Source organism: Heterodontus francisci, chromosome 22 (assembly GCF_036365525.1).
Source record: "Heterodontus francisci isolate sHetFra1 chromosome 22, sHetFra1.hap1, whole genome shotgun sequence".
Taxonomy (NCBI): domain Eukaryota; kingdom Metazoa; phylum Chordata; class Chondrichthyes; order Heterodontiformes; family Heterodontidae; genus Heterodontus; species Heterodontus francisci.
This window is the reverse complement of record NC_090392.1, coordinates 72,621,247-72,633,316: the sequence shown is the minus strand read 5'-3', so window position 1 is coordinate 72,633,316 and position 12,070 is coordinate 72,621,247. Positions and strand designations below refer to the sequence as shown.

At 45.0% G+C, this 12,070-nt stretch overlaps 1 protein-coding gene across 4 annotated transcripts in view; it reads left to right on the top strand.

Moving 5' to 3' along the window:
- Window positions 1–12,070, top strand: part of LOC137381435 (NF-kappa-B inhibitor delta) — a 145,921-nt gene that overhangs the window by 101,095 nt on the left and 32,756 nt on the right. For all 4 annotated transcript variants that reach the window (XM_068054023.1, XM_068054025.1, XM_068054026.1 and 1 more), the window contains one exon: window positions 11,422–11,473. In XM_068054023.1, coding sequence (XP_067910124.1) covers window positions 11,422–11,473 — 52 coding nt within the window. The remainder of the gene's footprint in view (window positions 1–11,421; window positions 11,474–12,070) is intronic.

Sequence of the window (12,070 nt, the reverse complement as noted above, 5' to 3'; positions counted from 1 at the left end):
TGTGATCTAGGCAGCCACAACAGTGAGGGAGTGCTGCACTGTCAGAGGTGCTGACTTTAAGATGGGATGTTATATTGCAGCCCTCTGCCTGCCTGCTCAGGGGGATACAAACTATCCCTTGGTAGAAACGAGCTCCTTGGCCCCAGACTTTCCTGGGACTTCTTGCTGCTTTGAAAATGGGCTTCTGTGAAGTGGCAGTGGCTGAACGTCCCAGGAAATACACAGGAAAACTTGTTCAACAGAAGGGGTTGGTAATCTGGAGCTGTGCCAGTTTACTTCATTGAATTTGGAAAAGCAAGCAAGGTCCATTCATTACTATTCAGGGCAGTTACATTCAATATTAATCACACCACCCCCCCCCCCCCCGCCGCCCCACACAACAGATGGGAGATGCTCTGGGAGGTGGGTGCAGGTGCTGGTGATAAAAACTAATTATCAGGAAACGTATTCACAAGCTGCTGCTTATGCTCCTGCTGTTATTTTTATTCTGGCGGGTTGCGTGGCGTGTGTGCCATCTTGGAAAGTCGAAGCACTTCATTATAACTCCACAGCTAAATGGAGATGGGAGCAGCTGGCTGCAGCAGCTAAGTGCTTTTTAGAGGATAGCTTGTGAGCCTGGAGGCTTGCCTCCCCTTCCCTCACCTCTGCCACCCCAGTTTCTGGCCCCCTCAACAAAACTTTGACTGTCCCCTGTGCCGATTGAGACCTCCCCTCGCTGCTGCGATCAACCTCGCACCCTCCCAAACCCTTCCCTCCAGCTTGTCGGACTCCGCCGCCACTCCCACCAAGTGCCAATCCTCTTTGATTGCCGGGAAACATCTCCAGCGGTGTGCAGCTGCAGCTTCCTGTCACAGACTCTCCCTGTCTATATGGCTGACTGCCAGACTGGTAACAAAAGAAGAAAATGATAATGAGATCCTGCCGTTAAATTTGGCAGGACCTCCACGTGCCCTGGTTTCCAGGATCACTCCTGCCACCCCACCCTCTCACCCCCTTCCTGTAAATATGGAGGCCATTGGCAGCATTTGTCACCAAGGGGTTGCATTGATGCTGAACATGTTCCTGTGACATTGCTTTGTCGCCTGTTTTAACAAGGGCCTTCAGCTGATAAATGGTTCAGTGCTTTAGTTTAAGCAGCTGACAGAGGAATATTCTCTGGATGTTTACAATCGGCTAGACCTCCCTACTTTCTAGGTCATGCTCCCATCGAAGATTAAAAATCTAACCTGCAGTGTTTTCTCACAGATAATCAGTTATAACCACTAGAGAAAGCCACTACAATTGAAAAAATATCGCACAGGAGCAGGAGCAACCTCTCTTTTAATGATTCATATACCTTCAGGCTCAAGTATTTGCTCGCGAGCTTCAGGGTGTAATTCAATCTTACAGTTCTCCTGATATTTATCAGTACTCAAATTTATTGTCAGGATTGGCTTCAAAGAGTTGATTTCATTGTAAGCCCATGTCCAGCTTCTGTTTTCATGTGGATAATGAAACAAGGTCACAGTGAGGAAAAGTACAAAAAAGAACAGCATCAGCAATAAATTTGAAATCTTCCAATATGCAGAGCTGAAGAAAATAGTTTGTAATATTTTTAATGTGTCTTCATGCCTTTAGCCAAGGAGTTGTTTATCACAGCTGCCGTTGGCACATGTCCATGTTCACAGATTCACGCACTTCACTGAGCATTATTCTGTACAACCAGATTATAACTTGGAAACCATGTAATTGTGGATTCAAACTTATATCGGAAAAAATGATGCGCGATTTAAATAAGACTGCGAGGGGATGACATTTGTGACAACATCTCCCTGTTTGCTTTGAAGAACATGGTGGTAATGAAGGCAGACTTGTCGGACTGCTCAAAGCGTTAACTTATCAACAAGTTTCTGGTCCACTCGGATGGACTTCATTCCTAACTGACCAGAATTTTTTTTTTTATTCATTCATGGGATGTGGGCATCGCTGGCCAGGCCAGCATTTATTGCCCCTCCCTAATTGCCCTTGAGAAGGTGGTGGTGAGCTGCCTTCTTGAACCACTGCAGTCTATTTGGGGTAGGTACACCCACAGTGCTGTTAGGAAGGGAGTTCCAGGATTTTGACCCAGTGACAGTGAAGCAATGGCGATATAGTTCAAGTCAGGATGGTGTGTGACTTGGAGGGGAACTTGCAGGTGGTGGTTTTCCCATGTATTTGCTGCCCTTGTTCTTCTAGTTGGTAGAGGTCGCGGGTTTGGAAGGTGCTGTCTAAGGAGCCTTGGTGCATTGCTGCAGTGCATCTTGTAGATGGTACACACTGCTGCCACTGTGCATCGGTGGTGGAGGGAGTGAATGTTTGTAGATGGGGTGCCAATCAAGTGGGCTGCTTTGTCCTGATGGTGTTGAGCTTCTTGAGTGTTGTTGGAGCTGCACCCATCCAGGCAAGTGGAGAGTATTCTATCACACTCCTGACTTGTGCCTTGTAGATGGTGGACAGGCTTTGGGGAGTAAGGAGGTGGGTTACTCGCCTCAGGATTCTTAGCCTCTGACCTGCTCTTGTAGCCACGGTATTTATATGGCTACTCCAGTTCAGTTTCTGGTCAATGGTAGCCCCTGGGATGTTGACAGTGGGGGATTCAACAATGGTAATGCTGTTGAATGTCAAGGGGAGATGGTTAGATTCTCTCTTGTTGGAGATGGTCATTGCCTGGCACTTGTGTGGCGCGGATGTTACTTGCCACTTATCAGCCCAAGCCTGGATATTGTCCAGGTCTTGCTGCATTTCTACATGGACTGCTTCAGTATTTGAGGAGTCACGAATGGTGCTGAACATTGTGCAATCATCAGCGGACATCCCCACTTCTGACCTTATGATTGAAGGAAGGTCATTGATGAAGCAGCTGAAGATGGTTGGGCCTAGGACACTACCCTGAGGAACTCCTGCAGTGATGTCCTGGAGCTCAGATGATTGACTTCCAACAACCACAACCATCTTCCTTTGCGCTAGGTATGACTCCAGCCAGCGGAAGATTTTCCCCGATTCTCATTGACCTCAGTTTTGCTAGGGCTCATTGATGCCATACTCGGTCAAATGCTGCCTTGATGTCAAGGGCAGTCACTCTCACCTCACCTCTTGAGTTCAGCTCTTTTGTCCATGTTTGAACCAAGGCTGTAATGAGGTCAGGAGCTGAGTGGCCCTGGCGGAACCCAAACTGAACGTCACTGAGCAGGTTATTGCGAAGCAAGTGCCGCTTGATGGCACTGTTCTTGACGCCTTCCATCACTTTACTGATGATTAAGAGTGGGCTGATGGGGCGGTAATTGGCCAGGTTGGACTTGTCCTGCTTTTTGTGTACAGGACATACCTGGGCAATTTTCCACATTGCAGGGTAGATGCCAGTGTTGTAGCTGTACTGGAACAGGATAGCTAGGGGCGCGGCAAGTTCTGGAGCACAGGTCTTCAGTACTATTGCCGGTATATTGTCAGGGCCCATAGCTTTTGCAGTATCCAGTGCCTTCAGTCGTTTCTTGATATCATGCGGAGTGAATCGAATTGGCTAAAGTCTGGCATCTGTGATGCTGGGGACTTCAGGAGGAGGCCGAGATGGATCATCAACTCGGCACTTCTGGCTGAAGATTGTTGCAAATGCTTCAGCCTTATCTTTCGCACTGATTTGCTGGGCTCCCCCATCATTGAGGATGGGGATATTTGTGGAGCCACCTCCTCCAGTTAGTTGTTTAATTTTCCACCACCATTCACGACTGGATGTGACAGGACTGCACAGCTTCGATCTGATCCGTTGGTTATGACATCGCTTAGCTCTGTCTATCGCGTGCTGCTTACGCAGTTTGGCACGCAGATAGTCCTGTGTTGTAGCTTCACCAGGTTGACACCTCATTTTGAGGTATGCCTGGTCCTGCTCCTAGCATGCCCTCCTGCACTCTTCATTGAACCAGGGTTGGTCTCCTGGCTTGATGGGGGATATGACAGGCCTTGAGGTTATAGATTGTGGTTGAGTACAATTCTGCTGCTGCTGATGGCCCACAGCACCTCATGGATGCCCAATTTTGCATTGCTAGATCTGTTCAAAATCTATCCCATTTAGCACGTTGATAGTGCCACACGACACGATGGACGGTATCCTCAATGTGAAGGCGGGACTTCGTCTCCACAAGGACTGTGCGGTGGTCACTCCTACCAATACAGTCATGGACAGAAGCATCTGCGGCAGGCAGATTGGTGAGGACGAGGTCAAGTATGTTTTTCCCATCGTGTTGGTTCCCCCACCACCTGCCGCAGACCCAGTCCAGCAGCTATGTCCTTTAGGACTCAGCCAGCTCGGTCAGTAGTGGTGCTACCGAGCCACTCTTGGTGATGGACATTGAAGTCCCCCACCCAGAATACATTTTGTGCCCTTGCCGCCCTCAGTGCTTCCTCCAAGTGGTGTTCAACATGGAGGAGTACTGAGTCATCAGCTGAGGGAGGGTGGTAGGTGGTAATAGTAGGAGGTTACCTTGCTCATGTTTGACCTGATGCCATGAGACTTCATGGAGTCCGGAGTCGATGTTGAGGGCTCCCAGGGCAACTCCTTCCCTACTGTATACCACTGTCCCGCCACCTCTGGTGGGTCTGTCCTGCCGGTGTGACAGGACATACCCGGGGATGGTGATGGCTGTGTCTGGGACATTGTCTGTCAGGTCTGATTCCGTGAGTATGACTATGTCAGGCTGTTGCTTGACTAGTCTGTGGGACAGCTCTCCCAACTTTGGCACAAGCCCCCAGATGTTAGTAAGGAGGACTTTGCAGGGTCGACAGGGCTGGGTTTGCCATTGTCGTTTCCGGTGCCTAAGTTGATGCCGGGTGGTCCGTCCGGTTTCATTCCTTTTTATAGACTGTGTAGCGGTTAGATACAACTGAGTGGCTTGCTAGGCCATTTCAGAGGGCATATAAGAGTTAACCACATTGCTGTGGGTCTGCAGTCACATGTAGGCCAGACCAGGTAAGGACAGCAAATTTCCTTCCCTAACGGACATTAGTGAACTAGATGGGTTTTTACAACAATCGACAATGGTTTCATGGCCATCATTAGACTAGCTTTTAATTCCAGATTTATTAATTAAATTCAAATTCCACCTTCTGCTGTGGTGAGATTCGTACCCATTTATTTATTTATTTTATTTTTTATTTAGAGATACAGCACTGAAACAGGCCCTTCGGCCCACCAAGTCTGTGCCGACCAACAACCACCCATTTATACTAATCCTACATTAATCCCATATTCCTATCACATCCCCACCTGTCCCTATATTTCCCTACCCCTACCTCTACTAGGGGCAATTGCTAATGGCCAATTTACCTATCAACCTGCAAGTCTTTGGCATGTGGGAGGAAACCGGAGCACCCGGAGAAAACCCACGCAAACACAGGGAGAACATGCAAACTCCGCACAGGCAGTACCCAGAATTGAACCCAGGTCCCTGGAGCTGTGAGGCTGCGGTGCTAACCACTGCGCCACTGTGCCGCATTGCTGGCAAGGCCAGCATATATTGCCCATCCCATGTCCCCAGAGAAATACCCTGGGTCTCTGGGTTACTAGTCCAGTGATAATACCGCTACGCCACCGCCTACCCTTTCCACCAGGAAAGGGCAAGGTGCCTCATACCTATATGAAAATCAGGATGTCCAGTTCAGAGCCCACTGGACGGCCATTTTTGACTCCACTCACCAAAATGTCACCAGTTCCTGCCCTCACCCCCCAACTATGGGGGCTACAAGTCGATGACAGCAGTTGGGCATTGGTGCGAGAATTAAAGGGATCATCTACGGCTGTCGGGGGAAGCCAGATGGAGGTGTGAGAGACACTCTTATGGCAGTCGCCCATGAATATTGAACGTTGAAAATTGAATGTACGTACTGCATGGTTCTGTGCACAGGCTACCTGCTGCTCTGAAGCTCAGCATGTTTTTAATTCCTGATATTTATTGCACACCCCCTTTATGGGGCTGCTGCAGCTCCCATTCGGTTGTCCCCACCCAATAACCTACCTCCTGGTGGCTGAGCTGCCTCTTTAAGAGCATAAGAAATAGGAGCAGGAGTAGGCCATTCGGCCCCTCAAGCCTGCCCCACCATTCAATAAGATCATGGCTGATCTGGCCCAGACCTCAACTCCTCTTTCATGCCAGCTTCTCATAGCCCTCAACTCCCTGATATTTCAAAAATCTATCTACCTCCTCCTTAAATAATTTCAGTGATCTAGCCTCCACAACTCTCTGGGGTAGAGAATTCCAGACATTCACTACACTCCGAGAGAAGAAATTCCTTCGCATCTCAGTTTTAAATGAGTGTCCCCTTATTCTGTAACTACGTCCCCTAGTTCGAGATTCCCCCCACTAGTGGAAACATCTCAACATCTACCCTGTCAAGCCCCCTCAGAATCTTGTACGTTTCAATAAGATCACTCCTCATTCTTCTAAACTCTAATGAATAAAGGCCTAACCTGTTTAGCCATTCTTGATAAGTCAACCCCTTCATCCCAGGAATCAGCCAGGTGGTGTGTTTCGCCCTGGCAGCTCACCGATCGCATTATATTGAGGACCCAGGGCCAAAATAGATCGGAACACTCTTTTCCCGATGCGACCATGCCGGAACAGCTCTCAGTTCGAAAATAACGTACCTTATATAGCAACACATGCCATGCAGCTGCACCTAGATCAGCTCAAGCCCTGAGGCTCCATGTATCATGTTCTCTGCAAACTGGCGATCTCACAACTCTGCTTTGACTGTTCAATCATTAGCACAATACTGTGGCCAAACACAGTGTTTGCATAACAGTGATTACAGTAACACTCCTGGTTAATAACCTTGCTCACCAAGCAGAATGCTGTTGCTTTCTCTGGTGAAGGTTGTGTGTAAAGGTATATTTCGCTCATCAGAGCATGTAAACTTTTCTGGCGTCGACTCTTTGTTGATGTTTCTGACATGTCCACCAGATATATGTGTTACAAGGGAAGAGCTATTTGTTTTCTGTCTATCCAGTGTTCTCTCACAAATTGCTCTTTGCAATTGATGCCAGGAAATGGATTTTGTTTTAAATACGGCTGGAGAACTATCTCGCCGTAGAACCAATATTCTGCTTTGGTGAGTTTAGAAAGACTTGGTCAAACAGAAATCTCTACACCTCTAATGCTGCTAACTATAACTTTAGGAAATGCTATCTTTCAGATGCGGCATTAAACCATGTCCCCTCCTGCCTTCTCAGGTAAAAGACCCCTTGGCCACTATTTCAAAGAAGAGCAGAGGAGTATTCCCCAGTGTCCTGGCCAATATTTTTCCTTTAATCAACAACACTAAAATTAACTGGTAATCTGGTCATTATGTCGATGTGATTTGTGGGACTATGCTGTGAATAAATCGGTTGCTGCGTTTCCAACATTACTACAGTGGCTACACTTTATCAGCACTTCATTGGCTGCAAAACACTTTGTAGCATCCTGAGATTGTGAAAGGTGCTATACAAATGAAAGTTATTTATTTCTTTTTCCTTTTCTGCAACTTATTTGGTCCCGTGATACAGGGAAAATAATTGATTAAGCACACACAACAACTGAATACAATTTATAGCAAATGTCATGCTAGACCCCCACCTGCCAAGAATGAGGCATATTAATTTCACCACATGGACATTAAATTGCAAATTGTTGCTGGGAAGAAGAGAAGGCCTGTTACAAGGGCTGCCAGATACTTGGCTGAAAGACATTTACATACCAGTAGGGAAAAGAGAGGTTGCTTCCCTTATCCATTTAACCCACAATGGACTTTGAGCATCAGACATTGAAGACAGGGAAGCGCATTCTAGGCCCTGCTAAGATGATACAATCCACAGAGCCAAGATGTGGTCAGACCAACTAGTCACATGACTAACCTGCTTGGCAACCTGGATTTTTCTGAATGGTACTAACAGTTTGAACTGAGAGACTACAGAATGCTCCTGAACTGCAGAAGACCTCTCCTGTCTGTCTGCTCCCATCTCTTTCTCACGGAACTCCAAATCTACTGAAGACACATGAATCCCAAGAGAGAAAAGTCTCCTACAGCGAACAAGGTTTAAGAAAAATATTGGGCCCCAACAAAAAGCAAGATCTACCTACAATCAAGGACTCTACAGTGAGTTCGAAGAACTGTAACAAAAACCCTCTTCAGACATTACCTCAAACCATTCCACTCTATTTCTTCTGCTCTTTTCTGTCTCTATCTGCATGTGTGTATCGCGTATGCATGCTAGCGTGGGCGTGCCGTGTATCCGTAGGTGTTAACCGAATTACAGTTTAAGTTTAATAAATTTCAACCCTTCTTCTTTAAGAAACCTGTTTGTGCTGGTTTCTTTGCCTTATAATTGGAAAGCAGTGAACAAGGATTCACAAAGGGGGAGCTAAAAACATAGTAGTTTAAAATTAAACCCTGTTACAGCATCTGTGGAGATAGCAGAAAAATTAATGCTGTGGGTGTAAACATTTGATCAAAAATAAGAGGTGGACTGGCATATTAATATAATCAGAGAAAGGAGTGGAGGAAAATACATATTTAACAAACAACCCCAGAGAGAAATCATGATGTATCCTCAGTTAAGTAGTAGATAGAAACATTAATACAGTAAAAAAAGACAGAGGGGATCATTTTGACTTTGGGTGATAGTGTGAAACGGTGATATCAATTCAGCTGCCAGTTATACATCTCTCCTGACGTTCATTTCCATTGACTTCCAATGAAGCAGAATTGATTTAGCTGATTTCACACCATCAATCCAAAGTCAATATTACCCCAGACTGTGTAAATGACCATGAAAGTAGAAGAACTGGGGAAATGCAAGAAGAGGGGAGAGATGTAAAATCTGGCATTGGGCATGGAATTAAAAGCAGGCTGGAAAATTGGCACATAGCTAAAGTCTGGAGTTAGCAAAAATCAATACTTAGATTTTCCCCAGGAGAAAGAGATAAGGCATGAGTTGCAATTCTCCAGAACTTGCTGGTCGATTTGTGTCACTCTGTTGTTTGCTCTGCACAAACGGCATCTCACTCGTACCATTATTTTTAAGAACTTTCTGGATTTTCACATTAATTACCCATTAAACCCGCTGCAGAAAGTTAGTGTTGGAACTTATCAGTGTAACTACCTTTTTAACCAACGTCAATCAATCTCTTTAGCCCAGAAAGCAAACAATTTAAACTTTTCAATCCCATCCCTGCATGCAGTAAATTCTTCTTGGAGGTTTTAAAATTTAATTTTTTACAGTTAATTTTTCTATTTTTTCTTACATTTCTGTCTCTTTTTCACTCTCTCTCAATCCAATCTTCCTTTCCCTCTCTTTGTAAGATCTCACATTGTAGATCTGTTATTGTAAATCTCTGGAAGAAACACACAGCTGAATAGCTGCTATAAACAAACTTTATTATTGTCTTCCTCTACTGGCAGACTGTGCATGCAACACCAAGCATGCACAGTGGCCTCAAATGAACAATACACTATATATTAAGTGAACAATAAACGCATAATACACCACACTCTTTATTTCTTTTTCTTTACCTGTGCTGAGTATAATTCACTTTCCTTCTATGCTGCTCCAATTTCTTTCTCAATCCTTAAACTCATTGGTTAAAGAGACAGACTGATGGTCCTGCCATTCGCTAACATCCCATATGCCCCATTTCCCTTGGCACAGCGTTATCCACCCGCATTTTCAGCAAGTTACACGGAAAAAATATTTGAGCTGAAGGGTGAAGGAGAAAATCTAACGGCGTGCCCTGAAAGATGCCCCACTCCAGCATTGAGCTTTGCTGGACCTGTGTATGAGACCAATGATGGAGAAGTCAGAATGGGAATGGGTGAAGAGATTAAATGATGAGACCTACAGAGCCTGGGATCATGCTTGCACAGAGGATAACCTAAGCTACATTTGGTCTCCCCAGAGATCACACCATGAACAGCAAAGACAGTATATTAGATTAGAGAAAGTATAACTAATTTGCTAGATCACATAGAAAAAATGTTAGTGACCTGGGCTGTGAGAAGTAAATGGGAAAGTTTTGTGTGTCCTACTTTTGCGTGGCTTTCAGCTAACCTCAGACTTCTTGGGTAAGGGAAGGGAGGACTCTGGGATTCCTGATCCTATTTGCTATCTGACGATCCATGTTGGAAGCACATGCATGCAGAAATTACCTGACAGCAAGGTTGGATTCAGCTGTGATGTTGCCCATATTTGAACAACTTATTCACACTCACTGCCAAGTTTCACATACGGCTAATGTCTGTTTGCATTATGTACTGGAAGGCAACCAGCGTTCATGGAATCCAACCTAGCCAATGAGCCAAAGATCAGAGTGAAGGGGAGAAAATTAGTGCAAAAAGAATATGTTGATTGTTTTACATAGTCTGCAGGAGAGAGTCAAGTGACTTTATATTGATTTCTCTCCTCGTTTTCTTAGGGTCTTTTTCACTCACCATTTCTCCCCTTGCTTTTTTGTTATTTTTCTCCTTTTGTTTTGTGAATTTGTGAGTTTTTATTCTCACCCCAGCAAAAGAAACCAAAAACTATTATGGAGGCAGACCTTACCCATAGCAGTAGCAAAACACCTCTATCAAAACTACAGCATCCATAGTTTTAGCAAATAATTTTATTATCGCTATGAACAGTCTTGCCTCTAGAGTGTTACCAGGATTTCGGTTGATCTTCAAGGGAAAGCAAATGAAATGCATGAATTACTGGCTTGGACATTAAACACGTGGGATCACATTCCTGGTATAGGAGCTTCCATGAAATGCAAGACAACTTATATTTATAAAGCATCTTTTATATAATAAAACTTCCCAAGGCACTTCACAGGTGCATTATAAAATAAAATATGACATGGAACCACAAAAGGTCAGATGACCAAAAGCTTGGTCAAAGATGTAGGCTTTCAGGAGTGTCAAAGGAGGCAAACAAGGTAGAGAGGTGGAGAGATGAAGGGAGGAAATTCCAGGGCTTAGGGCCTCGGCCACTGAAAGCAAGGTTGCCAATGGTGGAAAGATTGAAATCAGTGGTGCCCAAGAGGCTAGAATAAGATGAGCACAGATATCTTGGAGGGCTGTGGGGCTGGAGGAGATTACATAAATAGGAAGGAGCGAGACTATGGAGGAATTTGAGAATTTTAATATGAAGACGTTGCTTGACCGGGAGCCAACGTGAGTCAGCGAGCACAGGGGTGACGGTTGAAAGGAATTTGGTGTGAGTTAAGACACAGGCAGCAAAGTTTTGGATGACCTCAAGTTTATGGTAGAATGTGGGAGATCAGCCTGGAGTGCATTTGGAATAGTCAAGTTAAATAGCATGCATTAAATAGCATGCACAAAGAAATGTCTTTTGATCTGTCAATTCTGATCCTCAGTCAAACGTCTCTGTCTTTGCAGATGGTCCTGGCAGCTGGGGCATTGGTGAACTTGGAATCCAGGGACTTTGAAGGTATGTAATTAGTACTTAATCATGAATGGATTGTCATCACTGATTCTATGAAAACACTATGTGACCTTTGTTGCCAATCTATGTGACAGATCAGAGTTGTCGCCTGCCCACGGCTGATGGAACAGTCCCGTTCTACAGTGGCCTGCATTCAAATTTTTGAATGTAACACAAGCACCAATGCTCTGATTTTTACAATCTTGTCTTTTCCACTCACCAGCCTAGATTTCCCACTACTGGTGTAGTTTAATGAGATTCTTCTCAGGTGGTAACGCAGAATGGGCAATAGCAAATTGGTAGCCCTTTTTTCAGCCTATCCAATATCCTTTTCCATTGATATTAAAACATGCTTCCAATTCGCTATCAGCCACATTGTGTTAGTGCCCAAGATCAATTTCATGACCAAAGGCTTCTGGCAGGTTTTGGGTAGGCTAAAATGGAAATGGGTATTTTTACACCCAATTTTTTGAGATCAACTCACTAATGTGGCATCAGGTGTACATTCAAATAGGTGGAGAGAATACTAGGGGTGAATCTGGACTTTATGCAATAATGTAAAACAAGTGATTGCAAATCATAGCCAGATGGACATCTCTCCTG